The 20,446-nt window shown below is 43.3% G+C and overlaps 1 protein-coding gene across 1 annotated transcript in view; it reads right to left on the bottom strand.

Annotated features, from left to right (window-relative positions):
* Nucleotides 1–20,446, bottom strand: part of LOC115088641 (DNA (cytosine-5)-methyltransferase 3A-like) — a 636,171-nt gene that overhangs the window by 385,159 nt on the left and 230,566 nt on the right. Inside the window, exon 3 of the mRNA XM_029596904.1 lies at nucleotides 19,089–19,193. Coding sequence (XP_029452764.1) covers nucleotides 19,089–19,193 — 105 coding nt within the window. The remainder of the gene's footprint in view (nucleotides 1–19,088; nucleotides 19,194–20,446) is intronic.

The raw sequence follows: 20,446 nt of genomic DNA, 5'->3' as shown, positions 1-20,446 counted from the left end.
AGTACCCCCACCCACTTTCTCAACCTCCTCTTCACCTTCCCAACTACCACTCCCCTCCAATTTACCCCAAGCCTATGTTCCCTCTAATTTTTGAAAAGCTTCATGCGGAAAAATGTTTGTTTGGGCAGCTTTTATAAGATGAACTCAAATGTGTGTGTGCTACCAGCCAGAATAATGCAAATGTCATCAGGATTTCTTGTATGCACTGTGTTTGGCCATGTGCGCAGAGTTCACAACCTGTGTGCAAGTGCACACACGCACAGCTTAGAGGAAACGGCGCCCCAGCCCTATCTCCCACTCACTCTCATTACTCTTCAGTCCCCTCCCCTAATATCTAAAAACCTCCCCACAAAAGGGGATCATTTCTTAACAGATGATAAAAATGGAAATGGAACCTGCTATCCTACCTTGTCTGTAAACATATCACTGATTTGTGCTTGATTTTACAAAATATAGGCGATGCAAGCAGAAAGACAATGAAGAAGAGTAATACATGCATGCAGTGCATTTATATGGCTTTCCATTTTTTAAGAGCAAAACATTTACGGGTCGATTTTAAAAGGAGCGCGCGCACATAGACGCGCCGATTTTATAACATGGATGTGCCAGCCCGCCCCCCCCCAACCCCCCATCCAGACCAGGCCCTGTGCCACCCCTATTCTCGGCCGGCGCTTCTGTGTGTACCGGGATTTACACACATGGTTGGGCCCGCTGTAAAAAGCATGTGGTGCGTGCAAGTCCCAGCCACACGTGTAAACCCTGAAATTTACGCGCATAGCCCTTTTAAAATCTGGGCTTTATTTTCTTCGTTTTTTTATATACTGCTGTTCTTGAAAGCAAATAAAAAGTGCAATATTTATTTATTTATTTGTTTGTTTGTTTTATTTATTTATGGCTTTTCTATACCAACATTCATCAGGGATATCATGCCGGTTTACATCGAACAAGGGAGAACAACGTAGAGAAAGAGAGTTACAAAAAACAGGGAACAGCAAACTGGGAGATGCGAAAGTAATATGCATAAAGGAAAGGGAATAGAGGCATGAGTAAGTTATCATAGAACTAATACAAAGAAATAAAATGAGAGAAACATAACAGTGCAAAACTAATTACAAGTCATATGTTCATGTTTTAAGTAGCGAGGGGTGGCTGCAAGTGACAAGGTAGGGTGGGTGTTCAGTATACATGGAAAAAAGCTGATTGGGGGCGGGGGGAATTTGGAAGCTAGTTAAATGCCTGTTGGAAGAGCCAGGTCTTAAATCGTTTTTTGAACATATTATATAAAAGTTACACCATATCTTTCATTAGAGCTGATTTCTGCTTCTAGCTTTTGACAAATGGAAACTCTAGTTTTTCAGTTCTTGAAGCATAATTTAAACCTATTCTCCAGAACAAGTTTCTGCAGGATAAGTCCATGAATAACTATTACCCAGGTAAGCTTGGAGAAAGTCACTTCTTAATGACATGAACTAGAAGTGAACAATAGAGAGTGAATCTCCCCATTAGGATCTGTTGAGTAGTTCTTCCAACTTAAGTGACCCAGATGGGCCACTGTTGAAGACAGAAAACTGGGCTTGATGGATTATTGGTTTGGCCTGGTATAGTACTTATTATATTCTCCCCCAGAAAAGACCAAACTATTCAATAAAGATACATTAAAAGGTTATACAAGAATAGAGCACATGGGGTAGAGGACAATATTTACCAGGCCACCACCAACAGAATGACTTCTACCTAGGCCAGCCACCTTCCCTCCAGTGCTGGTGGCAGGCGAGGCATGAAAAGCATGATTAGACCCCGACACGAACAGGGAATGAGAGGTCTGATCAGAATATGGAGCAGGAACAAACCAGAAATCCAGAAGCCTAGAGGAGGAGAACAAATGGAGTGCTGAAAGTAGAAGCTGAAGATTAATACAGTCTTCTGAATACAGGAACAGAGCCAGGGTACAGGGACTGGAAGGTCGGACCAAGCTCTAGTAACTGACTGCTGAGACTGCCTCGGTATACATGCAGGCCTATATAAGAAACAAGATGGCCACCGGGAGGAAGTGAGGAGCACAGAGCTGGGAGAACTAGACAGCCAGGTCAAGCAGCTAACAGCGCCATCTGCAGACTGGAGGAGCACTCAGAAATGGATTCTTACAATATGTTTAAAAGAAGATTAGAGGACTCCTCGGAGAACAAAAGATCAATAGGCATGAGGATCCACTTCTATTGCATCTGATAGATTTGGAAGCAACAAGGCAATCCTGACTTGATAGTCTCCTTCTACCTTTCCCTGACTCACACCGCAATGGAATTGGCACAAAGGCAGCAAAAAAAAAAAAAAAAGTATAAACACAATAACTGTTGGTCTCCCAAAAACTTAAACTGCTAAGTTATTATACAAATGAATCATGATTGGCCACTTCTGGAACATAAATCTTCTCTATGTTGGGGATATATACTGAGAAACAGCAAGTCTAAATTAGACCCAACATGTAAAATTTACTTCATAGAAAATAAGCAAATTAAGATTTACTGGCAAATGTCCCCTCCTTCGGGAGTGACCATGAGGGAGTGGGTGGATTAGGGAGCATTTTTCTTGGGTAGTGGCAGGGTGGAAATGGTACTAGATATTACTTGTCTTGACCCCTTGTGAGAGGAGGGGTGGGGAAGGGATAGCTTTTGCCTTTTATTTGATGTATACGCTATTCTATCTGATGATGTTATGTTCTATACCATACTGAGTCCATTTTGGAAGAGATGCAATATGTAAATCAAAACTGTAATGCAATCCCCTGCATCACCACCAGCCCTCTGACTAAAGGAAGACACTGCAGGGGTCATTTTCAAACAGCAAAAACATGCATAAATTACACCAGTTTTCAAAGTGGATTTGTATAAGTAATTTTTCTTGTTTATCAAATATTATGTTCATTTATGTAGCCTCTTGGGAAAGGCAGTAAATAAATTTGATAATAAATAAATAAATAAATGCACTTTGAAAATGATTTCACCAAATTTACCTGCACACAATTACACCTGCTATCATGTGCATGGAGAATTTTGGGGAAATTTTACATGCATTCTTTTGAAAATGGAAAAATATGTGCATAACTATAAATCCCTCCCCAACCCCGCAGCTCTCAGTCCAAGTAATTTTACTCATGAAGGGGAGATGCATACATAGGGCCGTATTTTCAAAAATTACGTGCGCCAGGCCTATTTTAAAAAGGCCCGGCGATGCACGTAAAGCCCCGGGGCGTGTGTAAGTCCCGGGGCTTGCAAAAAAGGGGCGGGGAAGGGGCAGGGTGGGGCGGTCTGGGGACGGGGCCAAAGGCCTCCGCACGGCTGCTGGGCCAGGAATCACACGCCGGCATTGGCCAGCACGCGCAACTTACTTCAGCCCCAGGGCTGAAGTAAGTTTTAAAACAAGAAAAAGGTAGGGGGGAAAGGGCAGGGGAGGTAGGGGAGGGGAAGGGAAGTGAAGGTGGGGTAGGGGGGTAGGAAAGTTCCCTCTGAAATCGGAGCGGTCTGAGAGGGAAAGGGGGAAGGCAGTGTGGCTCGGCACGCGCAAGGTGCACAATTGTATACTCCCTTGCGCGCGCTGACCCCTGATTTTATAACTTGCGTGCACAAGTTATAAAATTGGGCGTACATGTGTGCTCGCCGGGTAGCACGCGCAAATGTACGCCACGCGCGCTCCTTTTAATTTCTACCCCATAGGTTTAACCTGCATTTCCGGCAGACAGTTTAGCAAAAGACCATTTTGCAGTCAAGACACTGTTTTTAAATGCTTTTGAAAATTACCCTCTCCAACACTAACTTCACTAGTACTTTCTTCCTGATTTTGATCTCTGGTCTTTTGCCAGATCTCTAAAGTGTATTCTATAAAAATGGGCTGAAGTGTCTGTCAGACTCTTTTCTGTTGGATGTGTTTGCAAATTAAAGGATGACTTTCTGAGCTTATATTTTTGTCTCTAAATATAATTCTGATTTGGGTTTTTTTTTCTCTTTTCTTCTCGCCAATACAGTGCTGACTAATTTTTTAATTAAATTAACTCATAAGATACCTCATTTCTTATAGCTTTGCCCTTTCCTCAGTCAATCGGTCATACCTATAGCCCACCTAGTTTAGATCTTCCCAATCATGGCTTTGCTATCTTATTTATTTGTTGAGTTTCTTGACTAGATTAGACTATCCTTTATATGCCACTGTACAGTGCTGCGTACATCTTATATGCACTATACAAATCACAATAAGAATAACAATAATAAGAATGACGATGATTCTGAAATCAGTAATAATCCTGCATTATCAAACCATCCGATTCCTAAAAAAAGCAAACAAACAAAAAAAACCCACAAGGAACAAAGTGCTGCAAAGCTGTTGGCATCAGAATGCGTGTGAATGGCTAAAAAATCAATGCAAAGGAAAAGCTTGGCTGCAACACATTCAGCTCTGCAATACTCTGCTCCATTCTAATGGTGTTTTCCACGTTTATACTCTCAATTAATAACAAATGAAAGCGACTCAGAACACTGATGATCATAATACAATACTTGAAAAGCAAACAAAAAAGGGACTGGAAGACTCTGATTGTACCAGAGTCTTTGATGGTTCCCCTAAGTCACATCCCCCCCCCCCCATCCCCAAGGATTTCATAATTAATAATTAACTCATTCACAGGAAGCCTGATTAAAACAAATGCCTCATTCTCAAATAGGTCCCCGAGGCATAAACAACTGAAAGGACTTGCGCCCAAGGTCACACACAGAGCATCAGTGGCAGGAAAGTAGTATTGAATCCATGCCCGCAGTCCAATGCTTTAACAGCTACACCTCTCTTTCTCCCTATTTTCGATCTATCATAAATCTATCTGTGGTCTTTTGAAATCTATGATAAATCTGTCTCTGATCATGATCTGATAAACTCCCATCTGCAAGAAAATCCCCCCAGATAACAGAAGGGGCATTAAAATCAGGATCTCACATTGCTATTTTTCAGCACACCGCAATACATCGCCTAGTTTAATGAATGAGGCTTCTCGTCAGTTTTGTACTGTATTAGAATCAGATTATTATTATATGCCAAACATTTTAGTATTAAAACTTTCAAAAAATTCTATGTAACTGAATTTATTTTTTTTTTTTTAATGCTGGGAGGGAGGTAAGAATGGCTCTGCTCTGTACTGACTCCTGAGACTGGTAGAGAGCCCACTTCCACTAGGTCACCAAGGCAGGGTCGGAGCTTCAATTAGGAAAACTAGGCGGTGATCTGGAGCAGTAGTCCCCAACCCTGTTCCGGGGGGCCCACCAGCCAATCGGGTTTTCAGGATATCCACAATGACTATGCATGAGAGAAAATTTGCATGCACTGCCTGCCTCCATAACATGCACATTTTCTCTCATGCATAGTCATTGTGGATATCCTGAAAACCCGACTGGCTGGTGGGCCCCCAGGACAGGGTTGGGGACCACTGACCTAGAGCACCAAAATTGGGGGGGGGGGGGGGGGGGAACGACACACACACAAAATCATGTCAGAACAGGGCCAAGAGTTTTGCTGTGCCAGAGCCACTAGAACCGGTAGGAGGGAGTACTATGCTGGAGCTGCTGCCAGTAGGTAGGTTGGGGAAGGGGGATGCATGACAGAAGGTTTTTCCTAGGGTGCTGCAAGCCCTGCCTTTTGGCTTAGGACAGTTTCTATAATATCTAGACAGCAGGGAGAAGGGAGGGGTGGGGGGGGGGGGGGGGGAGGAGGCACATGAGAGAAGAAAAAAAATCCTGGTAGCTATAAATGAAAGCTCATGATAGCCAATAGACTTCTGGAGCTTCAGGGACAGAGGAGCCTGGAGATGGTTCTCTGAGCCATCTTGGTCACTGTAAATACTGTTTCCACCTTCATTGCCTGGCAGGCTGAGCCCCTAGCAAAAGGCTGACAGTTTGGATAGCCAGAGAAGAAACCTATTAGGGTAAATACATGGGATTCTCATTCCTTTTTTTCGGCTGTTAGATTTTTGAGTCCCAGCTGCTGAAAAGATCAAATTTGTTTGTTTGCTTACCTACAAACTCTGTGAAAGGGAGAGACTTTCCTGGAAGATTTCTTACAAACAGGGACAGGTGCAAGGGTTTTAGGAATCCCATCTGAACCTTCCACCTTGTTTATACCCTTCCCCCCTCCCCTCTCATTCTTCCCCTGAGATTTTGATAAGTAAACACAACAATCCTGATGATCTCCACCACCGCTTCCAGGACAAACCAGTAAAAGCACAGAATTGGACATTATGGGGTAGATTTTCAAACCGCGCGATTTGGCGTACTTTTGCTGGCGCATCAGGCGCATCGGAGCGGCCTCGGCGGGAACTTTCTTTTGCCCTCCCCTCACCTTCCCCTCCCTTCCCCTACCTAGCCCATCCGCCCGGCCCTGTCTAAACCCCCCCCTTACCTTTGTCGGGGGATTTACGCCTCCCGGAGGGAGACGTAAATCCCCGCGCACCAGCGGGCCGCTAGCGCGCCGGGACGCAACCTGGGGGTGGGTCCGGAGGGCGCGGCCATGCCCCCGGACCGCCCCGGGCCGTAGCCACGCCCCCGGGCCCGCCCCCAGAACGCTCCCGACACGCCCCGAAAACGCCGCACGGTTCGGGCCCGCCCCCGACACGCCCCCCTCAGAAAACCCCGGGACTTACGCGAGTCCTGGGGCTCTGCGCGCGCCGGTAGGCCAATGTAAAATAGGCTCACCGGCGCGCAGGGCCCTGCTCGCCTAAATCCGCCCGGATTTGGGCGGATTTAGGCGAGCAGGGCTCTTAAAATCCGCCCCTATACTTTCAAATATTTGCTGAATTACCCAGTTCCAGGTGGGAGTGTGTAGGGCAGTCCTGGATTTCTGATAACCCCATTCTGATGCATTATGGGACCTGCAGCTCTGATTTCAATGGGTAGAATCAGGGACTATAAATTCAACATAGCTTTGGGATGTGAGCTGAGAACTAGGACTAGCCAAATAGTATTCCTTCTGGAACTGGGTACCTTGGTAGCTCTGTGCACATACGGACAAACACACACACACACATAATACAAATGTGTTTCAAGAATCATAACACAGTGTCTGATGAATATTTCATCTGTGGTTTTTGGGGGTAGTCTGAAAAAAAAAATCAAGAAATACATAAATTTATAAATTTAAAGAAACGCGTTGAGATTACTGATTTGGTAATGACTGTAATTCCTTTAAAAACAGCGTTTTGGCAGCGGACAGACCATCTTTGACGCGGTAAAGGTAACCATAGCAGATTGTATACTGCTCTAAGCACGTAAGTGATTTCAGACTAAGATTTTATACACCAGGCAGGTTTTTTTTTGCCTCGGGGTCTCACTCTTAGAAGAAAACGGATGTTTAATTTTAATATTATTTTTCTGAAAAGTGCATTTCTACTGTTGTTGTTTACAGTCATTACCAAATAATCGGCAATCTCAACGCGTTATATTGACCATCTCTCAAAGAGTTCGTAAGTGTCCTCCTGACTGTTAGCCATAGTTTCATTGGCTCTGTTTTTTGATCAAATAAACTATTATGGTATAGGAATAAGGCAGATTTCAGGTTAAAGGTAGAGTATAAAAAGAGGCTCTTTGTGCTTACTGTCATAAGAAAGAAGCAGGTTTCAACATAAAGGTGTCTGTTGAGGTTATTGTAATTTTAGATGGAGTGACTTTACCTTTTACCTCCCAAGTTCGTAGTCTAGAGTTCATCTTAGACTCAAAATTATCTAGGAAACCTTAAATTCATGCTGTTGCATAAATTTAAAGCAAGTTAGACATTTTCACCTTTTCCTTGAAAATTCAAGCTTTGCAGCTGTTATTCTCAGCTATACTTCATTTTACTTAGACTTCTGCAATTCTTTATATATTGGCCTCTCTCAAATGCTTACACCTAGATTGCAGTTTCTGCAACATTTTGAGGCTCACATATTTAGCAGCACCAAGCGTTTCACAAGGATTAAGTAAAAATTCACAATCTTATGTTGGCTCCTCATTAGACTTCGTTGTGAATTAACATTTTAATCCTGATTTTTAAAACCTTAAATGCATTGGGATCAGAATACTGAAGAAATTGTTAACAACTTATTTCTCCTACTTGGTATTTACAATCAGCTGCCAAAGCCCTTTTGACAATTCCTTCTCTAAATTTAAATTGGCTGGAACACTTGGTAGAGCACTGTCCATCATTATTCAACAATTGTGAAACCAAATTCCAATGGAAGCACATTTATCCTCCAACTACTGCACTTAATTTTTAGGAAAATTACTACATCATAGCTCTTTCAGCAGGCTTTTAGTTAGCGTTTTAGATTTTTGGCACAATTTCAGATCTCTTTTACTGACCTTTGTATTTTTTTTTTTTTACTTAGTATTTTGCATTTTTTTCTTTGTTTTGCATGCAAAATATTTTACTAATTTTTATTGCAACATAGAATATTTACACTTGAATACTTATGTTTTAATTCTGCATTGACTTTGATTGCTTTGTAATTTATTGTTACTGTTATCTCATCGAGCACTTTTTAATGGAAAGGTGGGAGACATAAAATTGATTGATTGATATATTAAATTGTGAACACCTTTGCATACTTTCTTTGATGCTAAAATGTGTTTTGAGGATTTTATTGGACATGCCTGAGGGCAGAACAAAAAAATGGAGCAGAAACTTTGAAGGGAAAAATGTGGAAGAGGCCAATAAAAATAGGACTGGGTGATGGTATCACTGGCCAGTGAAGGAGGTGGGAGGGTGCTTGTATTTATCAATCTTTTATTACCATAACTCACAAGTCAATTCCCTGGGGTTCCATTCCTCACTGCCCAATCTTTCACACAGCATTCCCACCACTCCTCAAGGTGGTGTCCAGACCTCTAGAAGGCACATATGCAATCTTTTGCAGCAAGCTACTATCAACCAGGTTCCTGCCCCCACGACCTTATCATGTGTTGGAGCCTTACAGTGTGGACTGAGCTGTGTCTGGTTCTGAGTGATGTATTTTGGATCTGTCAGAAAGGGGTTTTCAATCCTGCAGAGACTGCAAGCCACTGCAGCCAAGTTGAAGGAATGTAAAAATACGTCAAACACCCCTATGTGCTCTCCTGTGAATGACAAATGTTCTGCAAGAACCAGTATCCAGCACTCACAGTGTTAACAAGTTGGGAAAAGGACTATACTGTTTAGCCTGCCCAGAGAACAGCACTATATAGCCATAGAAGAGGAAGCCAAAGGAATGCTAGTAGACCATTTAAGGTAGAAAAGGTACAATTTGGCTGGCTCTGTCTGAGTGTGTGAGGTAGAGATGGCCAGGAGCTGGAACAAGGAGCCAGAAAGAGAGGAGTACGCCTGGCAGCCCTGCAATCAATTCTTCTCCTGAAGAGCTAATTATTGAGAGGGAGAGACAGAAGTCTGAGCTCTGAGGAAACAGAGAGACAGACAGCTATTCTTGTTTCATAGCCAAGCTAGGTGTAAAATCCCAACAAGGGACAGAAGAGCCAGGAGCAGAGAGATATCCAGGCCCAGGAGCACGACTGGATCAGCCTCCTAAGTAATCTAAAATTTGTACAGAGTATCTTAGCAAAGGAGGGAGAAGATTTATTTCCTTGCCTTTTGTAACAAATAAAGCATCTCATTTTAACTCCTTTAGCCTTTCAGTCAAAATCAAGCATAAACCCTTGCTAGTAGGTACAACCGCACAAGATAGTGCTGGGAAAGAGAAGCTGATAGATGATGGTCTTTCTGTAGGAGACTGAAACCAGTCCAGCTTTCAGTTTACATATAGAAACATAGAAATGATGGCAGAAGAAGACCAAACGGCCCATCAAGTCTGCCCAGCAAGCTACGCACTTTATCCATTTTTTTCCCTTTTTCTCTCTCCCACCTGTTACTATTGGCTTCCAGTACCCTCCAGCCCTAATTCCCCTCCACCCCACCACCAATTTAGAGAGCAGCTCCGTATCTGCATCCAAGTGACATCCAGCTCAATTAGGGGTAGCAACTGCTGTAACAAGCAGGCCACCCCCTTGCCCCATACTCTTACCCACCCCTGTTTTTATTTTTTTGTTTGTTTTTTTTGGAGATAGCAGCCCTCCATCCTTCCGCTCCGTGAAGGTGGAACACTATCTACTGGCCACTGGCATCCCGCTCCGTGAATGCCTCTGTGGCTACTGCCGCTCCGTGCAGTATTTGAATGCCGCTGTAGCTACTGCCGCTCCGTGCAGTGTTTTGCTGCCTCCACTTTATTCACGCCCTCTAGACTTGATGGATCCACAGTGTTTATCCCACGCCCCTTTGAAGTCGTTCACAGTTTTAGACTTCACCACTTCCTCTGGAAGGGCATTCCAGGCATCCACCACCCTTTCCGTGAAGAAATACTTCCTGACATTGTTTCTCAGTCTTCCTCCCTGGAGCCTCAGCTCGTGACCTCTGGTTCTGCTGATTTTTTTCTGACAGAAAAGGTGTGTCGATGTCTTTGGATCATTAAAGTTTTTCAAGTATCTGAAAGTCTGAATCATATCACCCCTGCTCCTCCTTTCCTCCAGGGAGTACATATTTAGATTCTTCAATCTCTCCTCATATGTCATCCTATGAAGACCCTCCACCTTCCTGGTCGCCCTTCTCTGTACCGCTTCCATCTTGTCCTTGTCTCTTTGTAGATACGGTCTCCAGAACTGAACACAGTACTCCAGGTGAGGCCTCACCAAGGACTTGTACAAGGGGATAATCACTTCCCTTTTCTTACTCGATATTCCTCTCTCTATGCATCCCAGCATTCTTCTGGCTTTTGCTATCGGCTTGTCGCATTGTTTCACAGACTTCATATCATTAGACACTATCACCCCAAGGTCTCTCTCCTTCTCCGTGCACATCAGCCTTTCCCCCCCCCCCCCCCCCCCCCCCCATCGAATACAGTTCATTCGGATTTCCACTCCCCATATGCATGACTTTGCACTTCTTGGCACTGAATCTCAGCTGCCATATCTTCGACCACTCTTCCAGTTTCCTTAAATCCCGTCTCATTCTCTCCACTCCTTCCAGCGTGTCCACTCTGTTGCAGATCTTAGTGTCATCCGCAAAAAGACAAACCTTACCTTCTATCCCGTCTGCAATGTCGCTCACAAAGATATTGAACAGGACCGGTCCCAACACCGATCCTTGCGGTACACCACTTAAAACCGCTCTCTCTTCAGAGAAAGTTCCATTTACCATCACGCATTGTCTTCTGTCCGTCAACCAGTTTTCAATCCAGGTCACCACCTCGGCACTCACTCCTAAGCTTCTCGTTTTATTCACCAGTCTCCTGTGTGGAACCGTATCAAAAGCTTTGCTGAAATCCAAGTAGATGACATCGAGCGCTCTTCCTTGATCCAATTCCTTGGTTACCCAGTCAAAAAAGTACCAAGTAAACCATTTGGGGAAGCTCCCCAAAAGAGAGAGACTTTTCCCCACACTGTAGTGCTCATCTATTTGGTTTGTCATCTAGGCAGCTCCACCATCAAGAGGGACGTCTTCATTTTCTTGATTGTTTTTCTTTCCACACACTTTTGTGTTTGGGACAGCGTGCACCCTTTATAAACAGGTGATATTGAGGTGGATCTGTTTCCCCTCCCCTTTTTGAGTAATCCAGATTAATTAAAGACAATTTTTGAAAGCAGTATACTTCACTACTGTACTTTTCTCATTTAATGTTCTGATTGGACTTAGTCTACTTACACAGTACTAGTAAAAGGGTTAATTACTGTTTTATTCTGGTAATTTTAACTGATCTGTGGTGCCACAAATGAGAGGTTGTTTGGGAAGGGCACAGATATCGAGGTGACCAAGAACCTATCTCATAACTCACTCAGGCTACGAACCCAAAGATAAATCATATTAGTAAATAGAATTTCTCATGTGGTACTCCTCATCCCAAGCAGAGGAGTTATTCATAGTCTGGACCGGGGGGGGGGGGGGGCACACTTACAGTTGGCAGTTTGCTTACATGGGGTAGGAATGGGAGGTGAGTACGATCTCTCTCCTGGAGAACCCTCCTACTTATAGCTCTCCTACCTTCTAGGGATTGCTCTCTGCAACTCAATCATACTCAGACTTGGATTCCAATGGAGGGCTTCCAATGGACAACTGGAAATATAGAAGAGTGCTTCATATACAGCTTTTAAGTCCTTATGTGACAGTCCTGGAATATCTAAACAATGCAAGGATTTCATGCACCAACCTATGTACTTGTAAGGAACAGAGGTTTAGGCAGTGATGTCTGGAGGGCACCAAGTTATGTGATTATTAGGGATGTGCTATTTGAAATGCCAGATGTTTTATTTTCTATCATTTTTTTGTGAGCACCAGTTTCCTGGACAAACATGGTAATCGGGGGGGGGGGGGGATACTCAGAGACCCCCTTTGTTCCATCCCCCACTACTCTTGGAGGCAATCTTCCCCAAAAAGGTATTAGCAAAAAACCATCTGTTCTCATGTCCTGCCCTTTGCCCCCATCAATTGACAGGGGCTACTGTTACCATTGGATAGCCTCTGTCACATGATAAGGGCAAAGGGCAGCCGGCACCATTTTTGAAACTGGCAGATACTGGGACCAAGAGTGGAGGGATAGTTCTCAGGCCCCCATTAGACCACCAGAATGATTTTGGTAAGTCTGAGAAAGGGTCGGGAGGCTGGGCTAGGATGGATTATCTGGGGGCTGATAGCAGGGTGGCTATTTTAAACAAAAGGAAGAGTTGGGAAAGGATTTTTGCTAATACTATCTTTTTGGAAGAACTTTGCTGCCTCCAGAGACCCCAGGATTTGATGCACAGGGTTTTTTTCCTTGTTTTTCATTTCGGAAATTAGTGCACGCTATTTTTCCAAAACGAAAAGCAAAATGGAAAAAACCTCAAAATTTGAAAAGAAAATATTTCTCATGAAACCACATGAGAAACTAAATGACAATTTTTCCTGTGCACATCCCAGTGATTATATATATACACACACACAGACATACATCACTGTTCAAACCTAGCTGCTTATGATTTCATGTGTGTAAGGGCAGCACAGCAAAGCACTGACCCTATGTGCAACCTTGCCGATTGCAGAAGTTGGTCTAGTCGCTTTGCCAAGAGAAGGAGTACAGAGACCTCTATAGACTGTTTGGGAGTGCCCCTGTAAAAAAGAAACAGGAAACAGATTGCTCTTTCCTCTACCAAAGAGGAAAGCATTTGCATTATGATTATCTCAGACAGAGGACAGATTACTCTGGAGGGAGCACAATCCTTTTGAGAAATTAATGTTTATCACAGCCTGAGAACACTGAAAAAACAGAGCACTGAGTATCATATTTGAAAGTTTGAGATACTGCAAAGTGTGAACATATACCCAACAAGAAAAGTAAATAAACTGCATGTAGGATAGTATGTTCCATAACAACCAGTTCTCATACATATTTGGTATTAAATATCCAGCCTAGAGTATTCTAGTGATGAGTCTTATGGAACTAACTCAATGGGTGAGAAGAGGCTGAGGTTGTGTTGTAACAGAGGGAGGACCAATATATTTAAGTACCTTCTGTTGTTAATAGACAATATACTGTTCTCCTGACAAAGGAGCAGAAGAATTGCATATAGACTGTTCTGATGTAAATATCTTTCTTGACACTTTCTACAAATAAGAGAGATTTTCTTGGGAACAACACAACCAGTGTGCAGTGTGTGTGTGTAGGGGTTTTGTTTTTTATTGTTGTTGAAATGAAATGGTTTGAGGAGTAAATTTAAGGGCTTTCGATAAATATTCTCCCACTCTATTGATAAAGATCCCTATATTCATATTATGTAATGTGGGGTGTACACATGATGTTATGAAACAAGCAGCAAAATTGTCCCATAATAAATCTGTTAGTATCACATACTCAAACACAGTGGAGAAAAATATAATGAACCAAATACATCTTTCTATTCATTTGTCACATATATACTGCTGAATAGAAAACTACTGATCAGTCACCAGCTGAGTTGTTGTGTAAATAATCTCATACCCAATTTTTGATGTCATAATGGAGATTTTCCCAATGAGGGCTTGATTCAATAAGGTCTTTTTTCTAGACACAAGAATGGGTAAAAAGCATTAATTAATCAGGCTCTCAGAGAGCTCAGTTACTGACCACAGAGTTAAAATGCAAGGAATTTCCATTGTATAAATTCACCTGTGTGCCCCTCTAGCAAAAAAAAAAAAAAAAAAAGCCCAATCCCATTCAATTGTCAGGGGCTGGATGAAAGTCAAGTAGGGTGCCATCAGGACTGTGTGGGGTTAAGAAGTCTCATTGTGGGGGTAATTCACAGAGAGTCTAGAGTGGCAGTGTGTAGTCTGGAGGGTCGCACTGTGGGGGCAAATCATAGATTGACATGGTGCAAAGAAAATGGCCATGATTCAGAATCTCATGTATTTTTACAGGAAAGGCCTTGTTGACATTTCACAGCCTCACAGCATCCTATGTTACCTGTATACAAGGCATACCCAGGGGATTTGTCAGTTGACTACTTCCTTGTAGAGTCTTAAAACTTCTAGCAGGAGTGTTCCTTTGCCAGGACAAATTCACATAAATATAATTTACAATTGTTAGATAAGAGGGTAATAGTTTATGTATCAGATAAAGCAAGTTTTCTTACTGAAAATGGTATTTTCCATAGATAGCAGGATGACGTAGCTATTACATGTGGGTGATGTCATCCGGCTGCACCAAATGAACTTGTCTCTTCTAGCTAGCAGAGATTTGAACTCTACAGAGCATGAACGGGAGCTCCCGCACCGGCGTTGCCTCACAAGCCTCCTCAGTCAGTATCAGAGCTAAATCAAGCTAAGAAGTCGACTCTCCAGGGAGGCGGGTGGGTATTCCATGACTAATTCATCCTGCTATCTATGGGAAAACATCGTTTAAGGTGAGCAAGCTTGCTTTTTCCATTGATAAGCAGGTTAAATGTGGGGAGTCCCAAGCTAAGAGATGCAGTGGAGTGTTCACTGTCAGGCCGATACAATACAGTGCGCTCAGCTGAGCACAATGTTTAACCCATGGTTGGACACGTGTTTTGGATGCACATCCAACTCCCCCCCCCCCCTCCTGAAATTAATAATGCTCATCACATGCATGCAACCCACAGCAGGTGTTAATTTCTGAGCAGCCCAAAAAAGTGTACAGAAAAGAAGAAAATACTGCTTTTATTTACTTCCTCCGACCTAATATCGTGGTGATATTAAGTCAGAGAAACCAAAAGGTTAAAAAAAAGTAAAACAAAAAAGGTGTACCAGCAATCAGGAGGTTAGGAAAAGGGATGCTCAATTAATGAAATTCCATTTTCCTAACCCGTGGCTGTCAGTGGGCTAGGAAAATGGATGCTTCTACCTTCTCCTCCTTCTCTCTGCCTTGGTGATCCTAGTTCTCCATCCCAAGTCTCTCCCCTCAATTCCTTCAGTGGTCCTTCATCTCCACTCAATGGTCCTAGAGCCTCCAAGTCTCATCTCCAATCCCTGATGGTTCCTGAGCCCCACTCTCCCCTATGATCACTAATTCCTGCTTCCTGGAAGCTTATCCTCTCCAGCATCTCTCCTCCTCTCCTTTCATGACCAGTAAAGTACAGATCTCTTCTTTGAGCTGGAATAGGGTGGTTATCCTCTGCCTTGGGGGGTGGGGACAGACTAGCATGCACCACCCCGTTGCTTCAGATGGGGTGGGAGAGGGTCTGAAATTCAAAGTGCATCCTGCTCTTTGCCTCCTAACGGGAGGAAGTAAGGGCGCAGTACCATATGCTATCCTCACTCACTCTCTCTCTCTCCCCCAGCACACACTGTCTAATCCTTTCCCTCCCCTCATTCACTTTTTCCTTGCCACCTCATTCACACACTGCCAAGTCTTCTCTCTCAGTACCTTCGATCTCCTAACTCACATCCCAAAATGTTGATCCTCTCATTAACTCTTCCCATCACACAACCCACAGACCCACCATTCCCTTCACTCACTTGCCTCCCCCTTCCTCTGATCTTGCTCACTCTTCCTCCTACCCCACACCTCATTTACTTTCTTGCTTTTCCTCCACCCTCACTCTGCTTTCCTCTAATCCCTTCATTCACTATTCTGCCTCCCCCCCCCCCCCCCACTCACCATCCCCTCACTCACACTCTTCCCCCTCCCTCATTTTGATCGCAAGCAGCCAAGAAGATGACACACCCAGTAGCAGCAGTAGCAGTGGGGCTGACAGGCATTACCTCATGTCTCTTTGACCTTGGCCATTACCCCTCAAGGCCTGAACTGTTCCAAGAAATCAAGGCCATGTGGCTGCTCCATCTCAGAGTAAGCAGATCCAAATCACTCTGCTTTGCTTTCTCTGGAGCCCAAGGGGCTAGAAATGATACATGCCATCATCAGCTCTGCTCTGTTTCTGCAGGGGAGTTGGAACTGAATTACACCACTGCCTATGCTCCATTTCTGCAGGGGAGCCAGAACTGAATTACACTGCCAGCTCTACCCCACTTCCTTGGGTCCCGGAAAAAAGGTAGCAGAATGCCATTCTGGGTTGTTCCACCAGAAATTATGCCCTAGATAACATACATAAAAAGGAGTTGAATTAACACCAGTTAGAAACTTGTGAGCGGTAGTGCCAATCCTCATGGCCAGGGATGAAGCTTTGACCACTGGCAAACTTGTGCTAATTCAAACTGTTTTTTGTGTCTGTTCTTTCCTCTGCAGTTTCTGCTTCAGTAACAACCCTTCGCCTATTGCTTCTCATAGAACAGGAGGGAAGGGGCTGAATTAGGGAGCAGAGTTTTTGTTTTTTGCTCTGTCAACAACAACTCATCCTTCCTCCTCCTCTTCCTTGCATATTGCTTGAAGTGGAGGGGCTGGATAAGGACAGCTGCTCTGCCTCTTAAAGAAGCACCAGAACTGCATTCCAGGCTGCAGCCCCCAAATTAAGCCCTGGCTGTAGACATAAAGAGATCCGTGACTACTAAGCATTTAATCTTCAAGCCATTAGATTGAGGAATGGAAGGTTTGGATAATAAAGCAGTTCCCAGATATATCACAGGGGATGGACTAGTGGACAGTTATGTCAGAAATGGTAAGCACTGATGAGCCATTCTGGACATATGAGAATCAAGCATGTGCAATCTCGCAATAGCATTACGTTGCTGTGGTGATCAATGGTATCATTGAAAAAGCGTACATGAGGAAAAAATCCTGAACCAGTCTGAGACCCATGGGAAAAACTGAGCAGAATTAATATATCTTTCTGTGTTACTTTGACGGGACAGTCAACTGACAGTAAACCCCATAAGTTGACTAGTTTTCCTGCTGCTGAATGTTGTGGAGGCCACCTATGAGAGTGGAATGCCCTGCTGAGGTGGTCCTTCAATATGTTGGAGATTCCTAGAAGGTAAATGGCCTTTAGGACAGCCTGATTCCTATTCCCAGTTACAAATTATCAACTTTTCCTGGCAGAAAGCCTATGATCCCGGGCCTCCTTGTTTGTTGACTAAGTATGGCAACTTGTTTGTTGGTTTGAAGCAAGATGATCATCTGCCGAAGTTGATGCATGAACATTGACAAAGTGTACCTGATCGCCCTTAGTTGTAGCAAGGGAAAGCCTTGGAAGTCTTTCCATGGAGGTAAACCAGATTAAATTCTCATCCATTTTTTTTCCCATGCCTTCTTTAAGGCAGAGAGGCAATTGTGAAACAATAAACCTCAGAGGCTTCTGGGTTCTCTATTTCAGATCCAGTATCCTAGCTGTGGGAATACCGGAGATAGGTGTGATTCACCTTCTCACCTGCAATAGATGTAGAAGGTTGTGTATTGGAATGATCACTGGTTCAGATGTGGTGTCCAGCATGAGGAACAGCTCAAAGACACCAGCATGGGGATCTCCATATTTACAGACATTGGCACCCAATGCAGTAGTCATCTTCACCACAAACTCAGAATATGTCAAGATTCCTAAGAGCAGGATATGTTTGGGAGGCCCAGAAGTGGTTCAGAAGGTATATTTGTAGATCCTTCTTCTAAAACTAATAGCAAAGATAAATCCGGAGGATCGCTTAATTGGCCTCAAGAAGAAATACCTTGGGCAACCACAACTGACCAATTTAACTCTGCTGCAATTGAGTAGGATGATGAGGAACCCTGTACCAAGAGTTCTGATAATGTGTTCAGCCCTATAGGATAAACTGGGATTCTAATTCAGGGGATCATCACAGCAATTACAGAGGGGAATGGTTAGATCGTTCCCTCCAACTCTCCAGTCAAAGAGGTAAAGAAACTTTGCACCATTCCCACAATTTAGTCATATGACTGATGTATCCTCTGACCTGATGAGGGCTCTGGTAATTGGAAGGGCAGAGATAACCTGATCCCTTGAGCCACTGATTTAAGGTGGCCCACATTAAGCTGCTTAGACAATGTGGCCTGATGAGCATAATCCATGCTCGATGAGTCAATGAATGTTGTGTGCATCGATGTTATCCTAGAGGAAATCATGATGCCATGTGTTTTGAAGCAGTGAATCGATGGAGCAATCAGAAATTGTGTCAATGTATTGAGATGTGCCAAAGAAGCATGGGTCCCATATACTATGGGCCATGAAGTTTCCTGCTGCATCTATTCTCCATGCACTGAGGGCTCATCAATGCTCCATGCATCAAGGGTATGTTGGTGACCTATGCATCAAGAATGCATCGATACACCATGCATCTAGAATGCATTAATGCTCTGTACATCTAGAGTTCACGGGTACACCATGTCCACCTTTCACATACAGTCATAATTAAATTAGATTTTCTTAAAAGATATACAAATAGTCTCTCAATAGATTTTGCAACTGAATATTTTTCTACTGAATACTTGAAAATTGTAAGTATCCCCCCTTCCCCACCCCCACCTTGCCAAAAGAGGAATAACGATCATGGATCATGTGTATTCTGATGACATAAAATCTACTTTAAATATGCTGAACTACAGCAAATGGTTAAACCCTTGCCAGAGTTCTGATTTGCACAGCACTGTGAAGTGTCTCGCTGCTGCTGGTGTGCATGGATGTTCTCACCTGTGGGGTTTTGCGCTTCCTCCCGGGCCGGCCCACTTTCTTCACAGTAGCCCCATTTCCCTGGGCCTCCTCCTTGCCACAGTTCCCGCTGGGTTCTTCTTCTCCCTGTGAATGGACACATAGTGCATATAGTGAATTAGAACAAGCACAACAGCAGGCTGGCCACCATATTCCATGTGCAAACCAATTTCTAAGATTTTTTTTTTTTTTGGCGTAGCAGTTTCCTCCTGTTACCTTTGGGCTTCCAGCTCAATTGAAACTGGCTTCTATTGGGCTATGGCATCCTGAGCCTTCATTCACAACCACCCAGCTTTTTCCCCCCTGTTTTACATGCTCTTCCCCTTCTCTCTAATCCGGGCGCTGTAGTGATAATCCTTGACTAGGTGCCACAGATCAGAACCTGGTACACAACTAACATCGGGAGTCTAGTCATAAGGTGTTATCCTTGTGCAATGGCTAAGACATCCCCACCCTTGAGGGCTGTGAAATCATTTCATATTTTTCTAATATCTATTGTTTATATTTACTGCATCTTTAAAGTGTACAACAGTTTTATAAACTAGGCTGCCACTAAGGACTGTCTGTGGAGGGGAGCAGCAGAGCTGCTACTCAACTAATTTGCAGGGTTGAGCATGAAGTAATGCATGACCCAAGTCATCCATAAAAGTTACCACAAAAATAAAATGTTTTTTTTTCAGTTTCAGACCAAACAGGTGCTTTTAGTTGATTAACTGCTTTTGAATTAGTTTTGACGTTGGTTCCATTTAATTACCGCACTGAGGTGCACGTCCAAAATCACGTATACACACACACAAACCTGTATAAATATAAATAAATAAATAAATAAATATATATATATATATATATATATGAAGAAAAAACACTGGAAAGGAGTGGGGAAAAAAGCACCTATGAGATTAAGCAAATACTAGTTGCAATGTAGTTTTTAACTTCAATTCTTTATTAAAGTCTATTCGCATGTACAAGAGTGAACAAAAACAAACCACTTAAACCTGACACAAGATTATTATGACATTCCCTTCGAGAGCATAAGAAACAATATGTCACACATATAACACGGCATTTGAGCGCCATATTTGAATGAGGAGAATACTGGAAGAATCATGATATGCTGAATTAAGTTGTTGAGAATGAATGGTTGAGAACGAACGACAGCCCCTGAAGCAGGCGCGAGGAACGCGCCGAAACATTGTCAATGTCGGGCAATCCATCTGGGCAAAGTAGCCGAGTTTCACGTGTAAAACAATTGTAGTCTAAAGAGATAAGTATAATCAGCAATTAACATTTTGTTTTAATGAGTAAAGGTAGTGGGTAATGTGAGGTGTGTTTTTAAAAAT

This window comes from Rhinatrema bivittatum, chromosome 3 (genome assembly GCF_901001135.1).
Source record: "Rhinatrema bivittatum chromosome 3, aRhiBiv1.1, whole genome shotgun sequence".
NCBI classification, from domain to species: domain Eukaryota; kingdom Metazoa; phylum Chordata; class Amphibia; order Gymnophiona; family Rhinatrematidae; genus Rhinatrema; species Rhinatrema bivittatum.
This window is presented reverse-complemented; position numbering and strand designations above follow the sequence as displayed.